This window comes from Leptosomus discolor, chromosome 2, assembly GCF_034619465.1.
Source record: "Leptosomus discolor isolate bLepDis1 chromosome 2, bLepDis1.hap2, whole genome shotgun sequence".
In the NCBI taxonomy this organism is placed as follows: Eukaryota; Metazoa; Chordata; class Aves; order Leptosomiformes; family Leptosomidae; genus Leptosomus; species Leptosomus discolor.
In genome coordinates, this window is record NC_141392.1 from 10,528,859 (window position 1) to 10,547,255 (window position 18,397).

Below are 18,397 nucleotides of genomic sequence, written 5' to 3' on the forward strand. Positions count from 1 at the left end.
TGCGGGCGGTGCGCGGCAGCTCCGGGCCGCAGCGAGCGCAGCGCCAACAGCAGCAGCGCCTCTCCAAAGCCCCCTCGCTCCAGCCCGCGCTGCGCTGTGCACCCCCGCGCCCGCCGGGGTCTGCAGCACGGCCGGAGCAGCGTGGGCAATTCGGGACGTACCCCCGCCAGCGGCTTGCCTGCCCCCGCGGGGCCCGCAGGCACCAACGCCCGCCCCCTGCCCGTCACGGAACGCTGCCGGCGGCGGGGCCCGGGCCCTGCCCGGGGAAGTCGCCCGCGGCTTAAACCGACTGCTGAGGCGCGGGGTGCGCGTACCGGTGCGGGTACCGCCCCGCCGCACGGCAGCGCGACAGCGGCGCGCTACGAGCGTGCCGTAAAGCGCGGCGGAGCGCCCCACGCGGGGCCGGCATGGGGAAGCGGCGGGGCGAGCGGGAGGCGCTGCGCGGCCTGAGCAAGAAGCAGAAGAAGCACCTGCGGGAGTTCGGCGAGGAGCACCCTTTCTACGACAGGTGAGCGCCGGGGCGGGCGGGACCGGCTCCCCTGCGGCTCCAGGCCCCAACCGCCCGGCTGGGCCCGCCGCCGGCCTGGGCAGCGGCTCCTCCTCTCCTGCTGCCCCTGGGCTCGGAGGGATGGAGGGGGTCTGCAGCTGCATTTTGCACTGCTGCTCTGGAGCTTTAAGTCCGGAAAGGAAGGTGGGACAGCCTGGGCTTAGGTTTGCTTGCAACAAATGTCGTGAAGTTTTCTCGTGGGGCCCGAGGCTGCCGCGGGAAGCGGGAGAGCGGAGGAGCCGGAGTTAGAGCCCAGCTTTGGCACTGGGCCGGTCCCTTGGCTTGGCAGGGAGCCACCGTTCCTACTGTGGTTCCGAGCCCCTTTCTGACCTCCTAAAGGCCGCGGAAATACAGCCCTGGAGCTCTGGCGCGGCAGGAACCACGGCTGCCTCGGCGGGGTGCCCACCTGTCGCCGAGGGTGCCGCACGCTTGGGGCCCCGTGTCACCTTGCGAGGGATGAGCCGCTTCATCCGAACGCTGCGGGGTTTGGTGCTGCTGGAAAGCCTTGGAGGCCTGCGAGGAAGACGCTGTCAGGTCACCAGTTTGGCGTTAGGCAGTGTTGACAGGCGGGTGGTGTTCGTGTGTGTTTGTGTGCACCCTGGGGCCCTCCCGGCGTGAGTCCTGGGCTGCCGGGGAGCGGTGCCCTGTGCCTCCCCCTGTGCAGTCAGAGTCTGCCCCACTCAAGGCTCTGCATCTTTTTGAAAGAGCTGAGGTTAGTTTAAGCCCAGTTCGTGGAGCGCCTTGTTTGCAGAACTGCAGTCCCAACAGGGGTTAATTGACGCTGGTTTCCCTTTAGTACATGTCTTTCTCGCACTTCGCAGACCACTGTTTAGTGCTAGTGGTAGGCTCTTGCTGTGGTTAACTTAGTTGTACAAACTACCCTCTAGTTAGATTGCTCAGATTGCTTTTAACACCTCATCTTCTGATTAAAGCCAGCTTCTGCGTTAGAACATTTCACTTCTTGGTCAGTGATAATGCTTGAGCGCTTAGGCTTCGCATGGAGCGTAGCATCACCTGCGAGCATAACCTCTCAGGGTAAGTTCGTGCTGAGTCTGTTTTCTTAGGGAGAATTGTCTGATGCTTTGGTTCTTAAGCTTTCTTTTAACTTCTCTAAGACTTGTATAACTTACTAATTCCTCCCCCCACTTATCTCTTTCATCCTGTGTATAGCATCATTGACAGAGTAAGATATTTCCGTGCTTTCTTTTCAGGGTTTCTGGAAGACCAGAAGCGACTCAAATCTGTGAACTGGTAATAAACTTTTATTTCTTCTTTACTTTCATCTTTGTGTAGTTCCATAAAGTGAAACACTTAGCATTTCGTGTTACCAGGGTATTCAGGCTGATTAAGTTGTTCCCTTTAGAAAACCTGCATTTAGGAGAAAACAATGAATGTGGTTTTTGTGTGGCCCTGAATTGTTCTCCACATATCGAACTCAAAACTGTGATACCATGAGAGGGCAGAAGCAGCAGGAAATAACGTAGCTGCGCTTGGCTTTTCTGCATATTACTTAGTCACAGTGAAAAGTAAATCGTGCTTTTAAGTTGTTTTAGTCGTGTTAATAAACTTAGCGTTGCAGGAGTCAGGAAATGTTTTGTTCTCTGTTGAATGAAGAAATACGTTAATGCTCGTTCCTCTTCTTCAGATTGTCAGGATTTAGTAACTTCCTTTATCATCAGCTTAATAAAAGATTTCAGAGTTTCAGTGTGGAAAAATTAATTATTCTGGTTCATTTGTTTACTTTAGCAGTTTTGTGCATTAATATCATATTTACTGATTTTACCTTTTTGAGCTGAAAAGAACTAAGAAAGGAGTAAAAGGTGCTGTGCTTATACTCCTGGTTTCACTGTAATTTTGGCTATAACCTGGCACACTGTTGTCAGTTTGTGCGAGCCCAGGACAGAACTGGCTCAGAGTCTGGCTTGTTTGGAGCTTAGAGCTTCACAGCTGAGCCAAACCTGACCGACACTGGGGTGGACTGTTGTCAGCTGACGGGTATTCCACTTACCTTCTTGAAAGCCAGAAGCATTTTCAGTGTGTTCTGTCCCTTGTGTGTGTGTGTCCTTCTGCTCTGTGCGTGGTTTTCGTAGGAAAATCCAGTGCCAGTTCAGTAAGTGCCTTGTCTGTGGAGATCAAATGTACTCGCTCAGCTGAGACAGAGAGAACCAAGTTTTGTGATGCTCTAAGCCAAATCGGTGCAGAATGAGGCATTTCAGCCTAAGTCTACCACGATGCTTTCGAAGTGTAAATGGAGGTGTCCAGCCTAACTATTTGCATAAAATGGTGAAAAATTTTAAAAATTCAAGTATTGTGCCTACATAAGGGTAGGGTGGGAGAGGGAAAGCATAACACTGGAACTAGAGGTGAGGGTACGTGCTTGCTGCCTGAAATAGAGTGTTGCTGTGGATGCTGTTACACTGGTGTTTTCCCTTCTAGTCTGAGGATTCTGATAAATCGAGTGCAGAAAGCGATTCGGAGACTGAAGTGGAACAGGTGTCTGTATATCATAAGCTCCTGGCTACCCTGAAGACCTCTCCTGAGTCTGAGAGTGAGGCAGAGGAAGATGAAAGTGAATCAGAAGAAGCTGGGCAAAGTGAGACAGAAGGGGACAGCGAAGGGTCCGAGGAGCCTGGAGAAGCAGATGGAGGTGAAGAAGATAAGAACGATGTACCAGAGCAGGAAGAAGGTAGTTTGTCTTTTCCCATGCTTTGGTAAATGTTGTTTCAGTTAGGAAGTCTGAATAACGTATGTTTTTAGCCAAGAGCCTGGTGTAGACTGGCTTGTTGGCTGGCTGCTCTTCTGGCTTGGAGACTCTGTTGTTCCATTGCCTCTGTGTGGGTGGGAGCAGCAGCTGCTGAAGGATTTCGCAGGGGAGAGGGTAGCTGTGCTCATTTTCCGGCAGACAGCCCGCTGCTGCTTCTTCAGATGTTGTTTGTGCGGCAGCACAGAGGAAATCCACATGGAGCAGCATACCAGGGGTTCTCACCCACTCATGGGAGACGCAAGCTGTTCTCTCACACAGCATCTGGCTTGGCTGCTGCCACCGAGAGGAGGGAAAGGTTTGCCTCGTAGCAGAGGAAAGAATATGCAGATTGGAAGGAAACCTCCTCTTTTATGACGAGGCATCCTCATTCATGAAGTCTGCAAAGAAATTCTGGGAGAGAGGAGTCAACTTTTTTATTATTTTTAGTTATTTGGGGTCTTTGGAAACTAAAACTTATATTCCCCAGCTAAGTTATTCCTTCAGTTTTCTCTGGGGAAACGTGTTGTGTGTTAGGTAACGCCTGGCACACTAGCCAGAAGTCGGCTTTACTGTAGAATACAAAGCCTGCTTTTATCTTTTTGGATAGAGTATTAAGAGAAAAAAAATTGGTAACTCAAAGGGAACAGCCTAGCTATCAAGAGGTAGCTACAGACAGTAACTTTTCCAGGAGAGTATAACCCGTTTCTCTCTGACAATTCACAGCTACAGGCACAGCAGAGGAGACTCTTGGCCAGGAGCAGGCTGATGGCGCAGATACCTCTTGTGACCCAAGTCATGGAGTAACTGAGGAATTTACTGATGTGAAACACGAATCTGAATTTAGCTTGGAAACAAATTTCATGGAAGAGGAGAGTGGAGATTGCAATGCAGATACAAGAGACAGCAATTCTTCCCAACCTATTTCAGAAGGTAAAGCACAGCATGTTTGTGTTTGGTGATCTGCCTCTAGAGGAGTATCTGTAAACCTGTGTAAATTACCAAACACCCCAACGATGGGCTATGTAGCTTCCGTGTTGTTCTGCTACGTTATTCATTGTATTGCCCACGTGTGAGCTGGTTCCATAAGGGACACTTAACGCTGACACAGACTTGCAGCTGAACCGTTGTTTTCTGTAGCTGCTGTGGAGTGGGATTCGTCCGTCGTTTCTGTTGTGACCGATAAAGCGTGAAATATCAGGAACTAGAAATGTGCATGGAGCATGTTATCTTGTTCTGTTGCTTTAATAGTAGTTTAAAAAGCTGGTGTAATATGAAGGGCCCTTGACTATGGAAGGTGTTCTTGGCACAGACAGCGCAGGAGATAATCACAAAGCTGACCTGTGAGGGCATCCTTCACAACTCAGTGGAGTTAGTGGTGAGATTCTGGGAAGCTTGGGACAGCCACAGTAATCTAGACAAATGCTCAGGGCACTCTGACTTTGGAAGGTTATGCAGAAGAGTCCGACTGCACCAGGATCAGAAAGGCATGAGGCATCAGCGGAGCATCTGCGTGGTATCTTCTAACGGCGGAGCCCTTCCGATCTCAGCGCTGCAGTGCGCTGATGGGTGCAGTCTGAGCTCCCACCACGTGTAATACAAATAGCTGTGCCCGGGCGTGTGATCGTTCAGTGATATGCCACACATTGGCACTGGCAGAGCTTCTATTCATATTTCATGCTCTGTGGTTTTAATATCAGATGGCATCGTTTGAGAGAGAGAAATATGTTTGTAGCATCCCTAGTGATGCTGGCTTGTCATCTTGGAGCAGCAGCTGACATTAGATCTGGGAGGCAGCCTAGTTGATACATGAAATGTGTGGAAGCATCAAAGGGCCATGTGATAGAAAAAACAGCTCGTTCTTGTTACCATGAGAATATTACTTAGGCTGTTGGCATTGCATTTTAATGAGAACCGTAGCTCTCCAACTGCATGCTAAGTATCCCCACAGCTTTGTTCAACCTGTAAATGGTGCACTGCTTTTCAGTGGGTTTAGCTTGGAAGTGACTTTATAACCTATAACAGAAAATGCATTGCCTAAGCTGGCAGAAAGGGGATGAATTTCTACTGTGGTCGTGAGATCACTAGAATTCCTAAAAATGCTTCATGTTATGCCCTCTGCTTTATCTGACAAATGCTGGAGTCATTAAAACTCAACTGAAGAGAGAGTCTTTATTGCTATTAAATGGTATCCCGTTCATTTGTGTTGCTGGGAAGATTTTCTTAACAGTGTCATGATTAGCAAATGTCTTGAGTTTTGCCTGGGTAACTTGTATGTGGGCTACATACCCGTTGGCAAGCACTAGTGTTCTCTAATTAGTTTTCTTTATGCAGCAAGTGCTGCTGTGCTGCAAGCAGTATAGAGGGCTTGGTTTTCAAAATAAGCTTTGCATGTGACTTTGTGCGTGCCAGTGTCTTTGAATATAATACGATTTTACAGTGCCTTGCCTCTCCTTTCCTTTCCAGAACAAAATGCTGATTAGATAAATCAGACTTTTGCTCACTTCAGGCAATTTTTGCCTCCCTTCCCCAAAACCTGTCTAATCTTCCTCTGCTTTATCGCAAACTGCATTCATATCACTGGTCAAAGATGCAAAGCCACGGGCAGAACTGTTTATGAATTAAGAAGGGCAGTAAGTTCACGTGGGTCTTTTCTGTTGGCAGCCTGTTCCACCTGCAAGGGATGGATGTGTCAGAGCTTAAGGCAGAAAATTGACCCAATGTTTTTTACTACGTATTGCTTTTCTGTCCAACATTTGTTTTGTGACTGAAAGTTCTAGTACTTCCATAAGTGCTGCCTTTTTTTTTTTTTTTAAAGCAATCTGTCAAATCTGTTCTCTCTGTTCTTGTAGAGAGGATTTGACATCCTTTCTCTCCTCTCCAAGTGCTTTGAAATAACTAGTTTTAACTGTGGTGTTGGCCAGCATGGAAACTGCTCATCTCATTTGCAAATCTATTCTGAAACTTGATTCCAGTATTAGCTATGATAGTTCTCAGGGTATTTTTTTGTTGTTGTTACAAATAGATCCATTTAAACAACACATGGACAAAGAACTTGAAGAAAAAGAAGTAGAAAAAATGTCTACACTTCCTAAAACTTCAAGTCAAAGCAAGGTAACTGTTCCGTAGCCATCCAGAGTTCCTAAAGATGCCTGGATTAAAATAATTCTTTTTTTATACAAGCAAAGTAGATTCATAATTGTTATTATTAGCTGTTGGCAGTGGAATCATCAAGATTTTGTCGCTGCGTTGTTGCTGAAGTGTTTCCTGCTTCACTTAGTGCTGAACAAGGGTTGAAATCTAAAGTCTGCTGTTACGTAGGCGTACGGCAACACATCTGAAAAACACGGCTTTGATCTGTAGTCCCAGACCCCCAGGTTGAGTACTCTTGGCACAGGGTGGAAACAGGGCTGGTTTCTGAGGGGTAACAGCACGATGCTGTGGATGTGCTCCGCAGCTGAACTCGTGCGGTGACCGTGTACAGCCTTCAGAGTGCGTGTGACGCGCTTTCACGTTCTCGCTTGTAGATGGCTGTATCTCTGCACACTTGTACAAGCCAGTAAAGGGGAATTTAATACTTAAGTTGTTAATACTGGTAATAATAGGTGAATTACAGCACCAGAAAACCACCTCTTGCTTGAGAGAGAATTTTTTTTTTTTTTCAAAATACTCATTTTTAGACAAACCTTTGCTTCCTCACTTTTTCACATCTGATTTTGTTTTGGAGAGTTGCCTTGCATTCTGGTCAGCCATATGCTGGGTGACATTCGTTGGAAGATATCCAATGGTTAGTCAGTCAGAGAGAAAGCTGTGATTTTTTAATTTTATTTTATTTTTTGGAATGTGGTGGCCAAAAATACTAGTGCCACCTGAAGCAATGCATGATATTATCTTTGCTTAACTTGGTGTAGCTACTTTTCGGAGATAGGTAAGGACAACTTGCATGGCAGAAGGCTTAAAGTTTAGAGTTTTCCCCTACTACACTGGTAGCTTTTGCCCTTGAAATCAGACTCCCACAAGACTGCATTTAGCAACTGATTCACAGCTTCTGAGTTTACTCCCTAGAAGGGTTTTGTTCTCATCTTTAAACAAAGCACATACCTCAGGGCAGCGGATCTGTAAGTGTAGTCAGATTCCAGGCTTCTCATCTCCTCCCTGGTTTGTGCCACTGATGTGCTGGATGCGTTAGGCAGAGATTACATCCTTCCTCTTCCTCGGTTTACTCATCTGTAAAATAAGGACAGTTACAGACAAATCACTGCGAAATACATCCAGATCTACTGAGCTCATGTTTATTGTTATTTACCCTGGCAGACTCTAAAAAAGGTGGCATGTTGGATAAAAAGGGTTTAACTTGTGTTATGAAAACATAATTTCTTAAATTTCATGAACTTGATTAAAACTGCCAGCTGTGGTGATGTGCTTTTAGGTGTACCAAGTTTGGTACTTATGACTCCTCTTCGGTTTGCTCTTTGTTGTTGTTTGTTTTTTTTTTTCAGTGGCCAAGGCTGGGCCAGCTAACTTTTTCTTCCACTTTGGAGAAACAAAAAACTTTGAAAGCAGAGAAAGAAGTTGATGTGAAACAGCTTCATCTTCACAAGCCTTTAGAATCCACTTGGCCAAAAGTGAATAAACAATTCCTGTCCTCAGTGAACAAACCAAACGATTCCTCCTTTACCCCGTTACAAAGAGAGCTCTTCTGTATCATGAATACGTACCGGGACTTGTTCTATCCGGAGAGAAATGCTTTAACGAATGGAGAAGAAATCCGGCATGCTTACTGCTTGCATGCCTTGAACCATGTTCTGAAGGCAAATGCCCAGGTGCTCAGCAACAATGCCAAACGAAGAGACCAAAAGCCAGGGACTGCCAGCGATGACTACAGGGATCAGGGGCTGACTAGACCTAAGGTAAGAGAGCTTCGTTGATGTCATTCCCCCATCCCCGCCCTGGCTGGCTGGGCAGGCTGTGTAAGGATGCTGGCAGTCTATGCAGAAGGCTTTCTGTTCCTGCTCTCTCAGGTGACAGGTTCCTGGGCATGTGCCTTTCCACAGCCCTTTATCGTGCCTGGGAGTCGTCTGCCATGGCCAGGGCAAATACCCTGCGAGAAGCAGTAGCACAGGGTTGCTGGCCAGCCTGTCCCTGTGCTGAGCCGTGAGTTTGACTTGCCTTTTTCTTTGTCCCTCTGTCACTACAGACTGACACGTTGCCTTTTCCTGCTTCCGTTTCTAAATCTACTGGTACGGAAAGGTGCCTCCACGTCTCTCTTCACCGCTAGTGCGGGTCGTGTAGGCTGTCACCCGGTGTGGGGTGTCCCAGGATATTTTTTGTCCTTAGGTACTTGTAAGGACTTGCCTGCATAGAAGGATCCTTCTGTACCTGGGAGACTTCAGGGAATCTCAATCCCAATAGCTGGCAGAGTGGGCCTCAAACCAAGCCTCCCTGGATTCACAGCACCCTCTAGTTGATATCCAGGTGGATTCAGCTAGGCCTTGCCTGTCACTGGTGATGCCAGCTACCTGTTGACCAGTTTCGAAGCTGGGTTTCAGTGTTTGCTGCACACCTGGCAAATGCCTTTGGTTTCTGTGGTGACTCCGCAGTCAGATCTATTTCAGAGTGCTATTGCCACCCCTCCAGGAGCCAGCTGTTGACCCTGTCTGGGTATCGTGGAAGCTCTTGCTTGCTTGGAGGTCAGGGAAAACAGGAGAACGTGCTTAGTTTACAGTTCCCCTATGATGGTACCCTGGGTGTGATATGGGAAACCAAACTGAGCTGCTGGCCATTACGTGTTCATGAGCACGCTGCGTCCCAGCACTTCCTCCCGCCCTGCTGCGTGCCAGAATGGTTTTGTTTTGATTGTTGGGATGCCCCGTGGGTGCTGATCTAAGTCAAAAAAATTACTTAACATGCAGTTAACTGTGAGTGGTCATGCTTCTGGGTTATTCTGTTGTAACTGTTGACCTACGCAGGTACTGATGATAGTGCCCTTCAGGGAGTGTGCTTTGCGAATTGTGCATACCTTCATCAGCCTGCTTGAAGTGAGCGACAAAAGGAAAATAGATGTAAGTAATAAAAAGCGCTTCAAAGGGGAGTTTGGCTCTGACCCAGAAGAGAAGCCCCCCAACCTGAAAAGACCTGAAGATTACGAGGCTGTCTTTGCCGGCAACATCGATGACCACTTCAGAATTGGTAATGACCCACTGAACAGATGATTTTTACCTTGCAGAGAACTGAGAAGTAACAAGTTCTTCCTAAATGTCTAGGAGCTGTTACAGCTGGAAGTTCTGGTGAGACTCTAGGCTCTGTGGTATTCATGCTGGTTTTGCACTGGCGACTTGGATTTTTCTGAAAATCTAACTTGGATTTTTCTGAAAATCTTTCCTGCCTTGCCAGAACTTAAAAAGAAAGAGAAAATATGAAAGTAATGATTTTCACATCAAGTTCAGAATCACTTAAAATGCAATGATGGCTTTATTTTAGCAGGACTGCCCACACCTCATTTGAAAGAGGATAGCCTTGATTATGCAGCAAAGTCTTTCATGTTATTTCAAAAAAAAAATCCTTTGGGTTTAATTACCTATTCACAATGTCTCTTGTAATCAGTAATGGTTGGAACAAAATTAGAGCTCGGTACTGAGCAAACCAGTTTTCTGCTGTGCTGTCCATGGCTTTCAGGAAAGGAAAGGGGTAGCCAGCAAGTAGGACGACGGTTGGACAAGCAGCAAGTTTGAGACTATTTCATAATACCACTATCTCATGCTGGTTTAGTAACTCAGTGTGCAGAGAATTAGCTGGAGGCTTGGTTCCTGGAGCTGCCATGATGAGTAGGCAGTTTTTCTAACTTAACTTGACAGATCAGAGGCTTTTGAAATTATTGCCCCTTGAAAGATAAATTGGCATCCCAAGAGATTTAGTGATACAGTGGAAGATGCAAGCAGGTCCCACTCATTCTTTTTTCATTCCCCAGTGAATATCTCTCTGGCTGAGAGCATCTGACTTTCAGTAGCATAATCAGTTCCCTTTCAGTCCTCTCCCATACCAGTCTGCTTGATCCACTTACTAGGTGCGGAGAAATGCTTGAAAAAACCTTCAGTGCTGTTTCTTGCAGAAGCAAATCCTAGAAGCAGAGTAATTATTCTTTCTTACTGTGCCTCACACCCTGTTACTTCTGCACAACGATCTGATTTAAAGCACATTTGTTATGCCTTACTAAAACAACCCTTTTGCTTTTTTTTTTTTAAACAAAGAAAAGACTTGAAGTTGTTAAACTGTGTATGCCGTGACAAGTGGTATCTTCTTCCTGGAAATGCAACCAATTGTGCCTTCCTTTTTCTTTCCATTTTTAGCATTGGGTTAAAATAGATATCAGGAGGGGTCCCTATAGATATCTGTGTGAAGTTCTGGCAAGTGCTTTCAGCTGTGCCTGTGATAGCTGGATTCACACAGAGTGGGAGAGAAGTTGAAGAGACACCTTTGCTGGGCAGGCTGTGGCAGGTGGTTTGAATATGTCCAGGACTACCTGGATTTTTAAGATCAGAAAACTGGGGGTCCTGGCGTTGTTGCCACATAGTTATGACAGAGAAATCAAAGGGGTTTGTAACCTTCCTTTTTCTTTCTTTGTCACGAGAGGTGATGCATAAGCTAGTTCAGCATGTACAGCGTGTGCACCGCAACATGCGGTGTGAGAAGCCATGCCAGGGAAGGTGCAAGGTGATGGGTTTAGTCATCGTCACATGAAGAACCTTTTCCTTTGTGTTCTAGTAGCAACTCTCGTAGCCCTGTGAATAAAGGCAGTTTCTAGTCAAGAGGTCCACACTGAATCTTTCATGACAGATTAAGGTAACAGTTATTACAGTACCTCATGGCAGAGACCAAAGTCTAGGATTTAGGGAGAAGGGAATAGTTAATCATTTCTGCTTTTCTTCTTCTTTTTTTTTTTTTTCCTCTTAAGTTCTTCAGCCCCCTCATCCCCCCTTTTAGCAGAAAATCACAAAAAAATGTTTCAGTTAAAAAACGTTGTCTGGGCAATGAAAAATCTGGAAAACAGTATTACTGAAAGAGTTTGCTGAACTTGATGAAAATCTGCCAACTGCCATCTTGTCAAATGGGGTGGGGTGGGTAAGCACTTTCCAGGGAAAGAAGAGTTTCAGACCGACAGATTGGTTTTGTCCAGCTGTAATCGTTAGTGTGTGTTAAGGGAGGGGCGCTGCTGTTACAGAGCCTGCTGGAAGAATACGGTTGATAATTGACCCTTACTGAGAAAATGCTCTTGGTTGTTGTCGGACAGGGGTTGCAATTCTTCAAAGGAGCATGAGACTGTATGCGCCGTTTTACTCATCGGATATCATCATCGCCTCTCCCCTGGGTATGAGGACTGTTATTGGCGCAGAGGGGGAGAAGAAGAGAGACTTTGATTTTCTGTCATCAATAGAAGTTCTCGTAATTGATCAAGCAGATATTTACCTGATGCAGAATTGGGAACATGTTCTGGTGCGTATTCCATATGTATGCATTTTCGTGTTGTACTGTGTCTTGTTAGCCTGATATAACTTAGTTTTGGCAGTGAACAGTATTGCTATTTTTTACTGACTCGATTCCAGAGATGCGTGCTTGTTCCTTTTCCTCCCTCTGCCCTGATATTTTCCTTATACTAAGAATATTCTTTCTACAGATTTTGGTAGTATTCAGCACCTGTTCTCTCTAAATCTTAGTATTTGGTGCTTTAGTGACATGTTTCATAAGAGATATTTTTTGGACAGTTTTAATTGTCTTGCAGGATGAGGTGATGATGATCCCTTTAACCACAGCTGGGAGAAGATAGGCCAGCTGTCTGACTGCCCAGTGCCTCAGTCAGACTGCAGCCGTCTGAGGGATTTGTACAACCTAATGCAGGTTTCTCCAGAAAGCAATAGGAGCTGATGCTTGTCTGCACTGACTGCAGAGATACTAAGCGTTAGTCATGTCCGAGTTTAAACACTATGAAGATTCTCCTGTATGTATAATGAAAACAGAGCTCTTGGATTGAGGCTAGTATGCAGTAGTACCCATGCTTCCTGGCTTTTGGTTAATAAAAGTTTTCCAGATTGAAAGGTTTGGGTTTTTGCCACATAGAAACACCTTTGAGGTACCTGCGCCAGGCGTTTTGATGACATGATGTTACTGTACATTTTGAATGAGCTCAGAAGTTGTCGTTTCCTGGGAAGTCCCAGGAAAGGCACATAAGGCTACACGATATCCACAGAATGAGTCCTGGAGCCTGGGTTTTTTTTTTTTCCTTTGGGTGTGACTGCCCGCCATGCGGCGGCAGCAATGCCAGTCCCAGGCATCATTCAGTGAGGCCAAAATGAGGTGAATTTCTTCACTTGCACCCAGCTCTCCCTGAATGCGATGGGAACTGCGCTTGGGCTGCTTCTAGCTCAGAAACCTTCAGCCCGTTGACTTTAATACAAACAGACAAATCCATTACCCTTGCACTGTGGGAAGCTACAGGTTACTGTTGCTGATGACTGAAGAGAGGGTAGCTTTCAGTTCTGCGGTGGGAAACGAGGTAAATCGCTCTTGCTGCGGTCAGTGAATTCCAGGCAGTCGTGTCCTGGGAGCTGGCTGCTGATTTCTGTTCGGTGCTGCCTTGCCTGTCCCTGCCCGCTGCCTCGCTGCAGTTGAGGCTCCTGCAGTCTGGGTGCGGGGGTGTCAGTCAGTAGCGACGTGTTTCCATCTCTCTGTAGCACCTGATGAAGCACATTAACCTGCTGCCTCTGGATTCCCACGGGGTAGACTTTTCCCGGGTGAGGATGCTGAATCTCAATAACTGGTCCAAGTACTACCGCCAGACGCTGCTGTTCAGCGCTCTTCAGGATCCCCAGATTAACTCTGTCTTCAACAAACACTGCTTCAACTATGTGGGGCAGGTGAGTTCACGGACGAGCTGAAAGCCTTCTTTTAAATGCTGGCGTGGGGCAGGGGGAGAGGAACAGAAAACCCAACACGTGGAAAAACCCCGTAACTCAGCTGCAGAAAGGCTGTCTCTGTGCCAGTCATTTCCGTTGCCCAAGTGTCTCTGTCCCGATCTCCGTGGCGCTGCATGACAATTTCTAATGCTGTGCCAGAGACATGAAGAACTGCTTGTCTTGCGGTGATCTTGTTTGACCCTCTTCTTTCATGGGTAGCTGTTTCACGTCAAAAATCAGATTTTCTTTTTTGTTTATTTGATGCAGACAAGTTATCTTGTTCTATTGATTTTTGTTGTTAAATGGAGGGTTCGCCGCCTTTATTTTTTTTTCTCCTGTATAAGAAGCACAAACTGTTATTACTGTGAAAGAAATGGGAAAAGTAAGAACCTTAGTCGTCCATCTCAAATAGATGAAGTCAGGGTGTAAGCAGTGGTCATGTCTATTCAGCAGATCTGGTGTGTGTGTACGCAAATGTGGTTTTGTGTTGGAGCTTTCTTGAAAACAGCCTTGTGCCCTGCTTGCAGATGTGAGTTAGGAGCAGGCAGCTGGCTGGAGCGTGGCTGCCTCTGAAATGCTGCTTCCCTAAATGTCCTACTTTCTTCTCACAGGTGGCCGTCCGCAACGTTCCGCTCAGTGGCTCCATTAGCCACGTTGTGGTCCAGCTTCCTCATGTTTTTCGGAGGCTAGAAGCTGAAAGTATAACTTCTGTGATAGATACAAGGTACCCTGTGTTCCAGGCTATTTTGCTAGGCCCTGATGACTGCAATTTCAGATCTAGTCAAGCGTACTGTTTCCTGCAGAGCGCAATGGGTTTTCACCACAGAAGTACGCCTTCGTTAGCCTTGATGCAGGCTGGAGGGGGGATACTGAACTTCTCCTTGCCGAAGGCACTGGAGAATTAAGCCTGGGAAAGGAATACCAGTCTCTACCATAACTGTGTAGTACTGGTATGTGTAGTACTGATAAAGCCTTTGCCTTTTATCTTCTACACGTGTAGAAATCCTGTGAAGTTAAAGAAGGAGAAACGTAGTCAAAGTCTTCCGTAGTCCGTTGTCTGACGATATTCCTGTTTGAGGTCACGCTGGTGTTGGAAAGCTAAATGCTAACTCTGTTTAAAACTTACTTGTTTTTTTAACTGAGGTTTCAGTTTTTCATCGACAAAGTTTTACCCGAGTACCGCGATGCCATCATGTCACACACGCTCGTTTATGTTCCATCGTATTTTGACTACGTGCGTCTTCGAAATTACTTCAAGAAAGAGGATCTGAATTTTACTCACATTTGTGAATACACTAAGAAAGCTGGCGTCTGCAGAGCAAGGCGGTTCTTTCTCAAGGGCGAGAAGCAGTTTTTATTGTTCACTGAGCGCTTCCACTTCTACAAAAGGTGAATTGTGGACCAAGTTTTCCTCCGAGTTGCATGAGTGCTGGTTTGAAAGTCGAGTCTGACCTTAATCATAGATGGGCTATGTTGCTTTCTGAATCTGTTGGATTTCTCTGAGGGCTTCTTTGACTGAAATAAGAGCTTTTTACTTTAAAATTTTTGCATGTTGCCAGCAGTCCCTTGCAGAGACTCTAATCCTTTGGTACGTGCAAGGCTTTATTCAGGAAGGTAAGCGCTGCCAAGTTCCACTGATGTCAGGACAGGATGATACAGCCTGCAAAATTGGAGTCGTTGTGCCTTTTATTTGTGTTCGTCTGTGCCACAATAATTATATAAAATCCTGGAAAAGGATATGCAATTGGTTCAATAATGCAATACAGCAGGCTGAGGCCACCTGGAAAATTTGCTGCGTCCTGACTGGAGCTGTTTAGATTCCTAATGGACCATATTTTTCTGTTGGCAGAAGATGTTTTGGCAAATATGAGAAGTTTCATGAGGCTCAGGCTGATCAGGCATCACTGTCTTAAAGTCCAAGCTAAAGGGGCTGGATGCTGCAGAAATTGGTGGGGGTCTGTACTTGAGGCAGTCATTGTGCCTGGCAGTGTGAGATGTTCCACCTTCATGTCAAGTTTAGTCTTCAGTCCATGACGCAGGGTTTGTGGATTGAGCTACAACGGACGTGCATTGAAGTTGATGGAAATTGAAAGAACTGATACAGGATCGATGTTTTAACATGCACATTTTGTAAAAATTGGCAACCAAGTTACTTTTTTTTGTCTTTTCCTATTACAGGTATACAATAAAAGGAATCAGGAACCTCATTTTCTATGAGTTACCAACATACTCCCACTTCTACAGTGAGATCTGTAATATGATGAAGGCCACAGACAGTGGAGTGGATGCTACTTGGACCTGCACTGTGCTGTACTCCAAGTACGATGCTCAGAAACTGGCTGCAGTGGTTGGCATAGATCGCACAGCTCAGATGCTACAGTCCAAGAAAAATGTGCACCTCTTTGTTACAGGGGAAAATGAATAATTGATGTTGCAGACTAGACGATCGGATGGACCTGCCTTTTACTCCTAACGCACTTTTTGATGTTGCTTTTTAAAAAAGGATTAAACTTTTTACCCCCTTCTATTAAATATTCTGTTAGAATTGTTCATATAGTATTAGATTTTATATTTCAGTACTCTGTCCAACAAGAAGCGAAGGATGTCATTCCAGAAAGCAGGGATTGGGGTGTATCTTCTGTACAGAAACAAAATCGATCCAGAACTGTTCTTGTATATTGAAAAACTCGCTGGTCAGTAAAGATTGATGCCGTGATAAATAACTTTTGATTGGATTGCTTCATTTTCAGGTGTAGCAAACTCACCTTCTTTTATCAAAGGCAACTTTAATCTGGGGGAAGAGATGTACCCAGGTATTTCATGCGGTTGCTGATCCGTAACCCTGTGTAAGGGAGGTGCAGGTGAAGCCTCTTCAACGCAGGCGTGTTGTTGAATGAGAATTGAACCTGCTTCGACTTGACACTTGTGAGAGTCTGTGACTGCGCTGGGGCAGGAGCTATGGCTTTGCGTTTTTCCTGGAGTGACCTAAATATCTCAGTCTCTGATTTCCAGCAGCCCCTCTGGCGGGTCAGTTTTACCAGGGATAAGTTTTTCGAAAGGAAAACAGAGTTGAACTGGGTAGGCAGACGAGCCTAGGCCTGCCTAGCCCCCCGTGATCACCAGCGTGGTGTTGTGGGGTACAAAACCAAGTGGTGCAGTTGCAAATACCTGTGGCCTTGTATCTCCCACTGTGGGTGGGGTTTTGGTTGGTTGGGTGGGTTTTTTTCCTCTTAATTGTTGCTTATGGACAGCATGGAAGCGTCATGGTGCTGCCTCTTCTCTTCTTCTGCTTCCAGGAAGCTGAGCCTAATTTAAAAGGAACTGAAAGTAGAGAGATTAGTTTTTGTAAGCATGTGCCAGGACTGTGGGAAGACTGTCCTGTGGAGGAGCAGGTGAGCCCTGTGTGAGCCCAAATGCAGGAAGGAAACGTCCATCCTGTGAGAGGCTTTGAGGGAGTCCTCGTCTGGTAGGCTTAAGTAAATACACCGAAGTGAAATAAACTCCTTGAGTAAATGAGGCACATAATTTTAGACATTTTTTAAATCATATTCTTGTATTTCTCAGAGGCTGTGAACTTGGGTAGTAATTGGAGTCCTGAAATTATTTAGTAGACAGGCAAATCCATACAGTTTCTTGCTTTGCATTTTAAGTAATGATTTTATGTTAATTTCATGTACTACCTCTGCTGTAGCGCACAGGAATTAAGAGCCAGGCACAGCACAGTTCTCCTTGGGAACTACCTGTCTGCTGTACAGCAGAGATAGCAGCAGTGGCAAACAAGGATTTTTCTTGTATGGCCTGGGCTCGATGTGGGAGAACTGAAGACAATCGCACAAAATAGGATTAAGGAATTTTCTGTCTGCACCGGATGTACTTAGCAGAGATGAATAGCTGACCCCTGAGGGAGCTAAAGCGGGATAGCTACTTAGGGAGATAACGTGAGGCAGTGCAGCTACTGTTTAAAGAAGCAGCAAGAGTTTTGTGCCAGAGCCTTAACTGTGCAAGGACTTTCCTGCCCCCGCTGAAGTTAACAGCAAAGTGCCTTGACAGGAGCAGGGCCAAATTGTGGTCCGAGACCCTCATAATTTTAATATCAGCTGCCCGGGTTTGTTCCCAAGACAAGCATGCTTTGAAATTCAAAATGCCTGTACCAATGTTATGTTTTTAATGTTAATTACTAATTATAACTCGCTGATTTCCCAAGTAGTGTTTAATGCGTCTCGCTCCCTTCAGTTAGCTCTGAGGTGCAGCACAACAGTTGATGTGTGATTGCCCTCAGAGCGCTCATGGGTGAGGTTTTTCTGCCCTGGCAAAATCTGCCTTGCTTCAGCAGGGAGCCTGGTAAGCCAACCCTGGAAATCCTGCCTGGGAGGTCGGGCGAGCGGGTGGGACGGGTTTGGTGATGCGGGGAGCCTGTCTCTGTTCTGGTGTGAAGCAGTTTCTGTTCCCAGGTCCTTCCTCCTGCCCCCGTGCAGTGATGTTCCCACACCTCTTGATAGCAGAATTGCGGTGAACTGGGGAGAGGATTTATTCTTGTTTAAAACTTCTCCTTTGCCCCTTTTTATCTCACTTTGTGCAGTTCCCAGCCCTGCAAAGTGGTTTCTGCAAGAGTGGCTCCAAAGACAGCGAGTTACCAGGAGATGGCGAGTGCTGAGGGCACAGTTGGGCCCATCCTGGATGCCTGTTCACAGATTCCAGCAGTTCATTTGCTGGGGCAACTGCTGGCTCCAAAGGAGTTACTGACAAGCCCGTCTTACAATGCATTTTCCTGACGGTAATGCAGCTTTCAGAGAGGTGGCTGAACCTAATGCAGTCTTGTGGGCACTCCTAGTCAATTTTAGAAATTAAATGTGTATATCTGGGGTTTGTCTTTTTTTTTTTTTTTTCAGTTGTTCAACAGTTGAAGAAAAAGTAAAAAGTTCAAATTCTGACACAAATTGAGTAAGAAATGATGTTAGCAAATACGGTATTTTACCTGGTTTTACTTGACAGCCTGCAGTCTTGGCATGGAAGTTTTTTGCAACTTTTTCACAGGAGTGCACCGGTGATGAGTAACTACTCGTCTTCAGGAAATGAGTTTTAAACAAAATCCTGCTCAGTTTGGCATCAGTACCGTACCCCCTTTCAGGGGGTGATGATGTTTCTTAAGAATCCTTTTTTGTC

The 18,397-nt window shown here is 46.1% G+C and overlaps 1 protein-coding gene across 2 annotated transcripts; it reads left to right on the forward strand.

The window, feature by feature from the left end:
- Positions 1-407: 407 nt before the first annotated feature.
- UTP25 (UTP25 small subunit processome component) lies at positions 408-15,957 on the forward strand. 2 transcript variants are annotated; one of them, XM_086460595.1, is made up of 12 exons: positions 408-508; positions 1,759-1,798; positions 2,984-3,236; positions 4,029-4,220; positions 6,313-6,401; positions 7,787-8,197; positions 9,257-9,476; positions 11,575-11,777; positions 13,013-13,195; positions 13,846-13,958; positions 14,378-14,623; positions 15,413-15,957. In XM_086460595.1, the coding sequence occupies exons 1-12, from the start codon at positions 408-410 to the stop codon at positions 15,657-15,659; spliced, it is 2,298 nt and encodes a 765-aa protein (XP_086316721.1). In that variant the 3' UTR covers positions 15,660-15,957. The 2 variants fall into 2 exon arrangements, with proteins under 2 accessions (XP_086316721.1, XP_086316720.1); XM_086460594.1 differs by having other exon boundaries at positions 2,984-3,233; positions 4,014-4,220.
- The last annotated feature ends 2,440 nt before the right edge of the window (positions 15,958-18,397 follow it).

What these genes read in the sequence shown, in the direction of transcription:
- UTP25 (XM_086460594.1), top strand. Translation starts at nt 408, where the DNA reads ATGGGGAAGCGGCGGGGCGAGCGGGAGGCGCTGCGCGGCCTGAGCAAG. An exon ending in CGATGACCACTTCAGAATTG is followed by an intron (nt 9,477 to 11,574) that starts GTAATGACCCAC and finishes GTTGTCGGACAG; the next exon opens with GGGTTGCAATTCTTCAAAGG. An exon ending in GCTTCAACTATGTGGGGCAG is followed by an intron (nt 13,196 to 13,845) that starts GTGAGTTCACGG and finishes TTCTTCTCACAG; the next exon opens with GTGGCCGTCCGCAACGTTCC.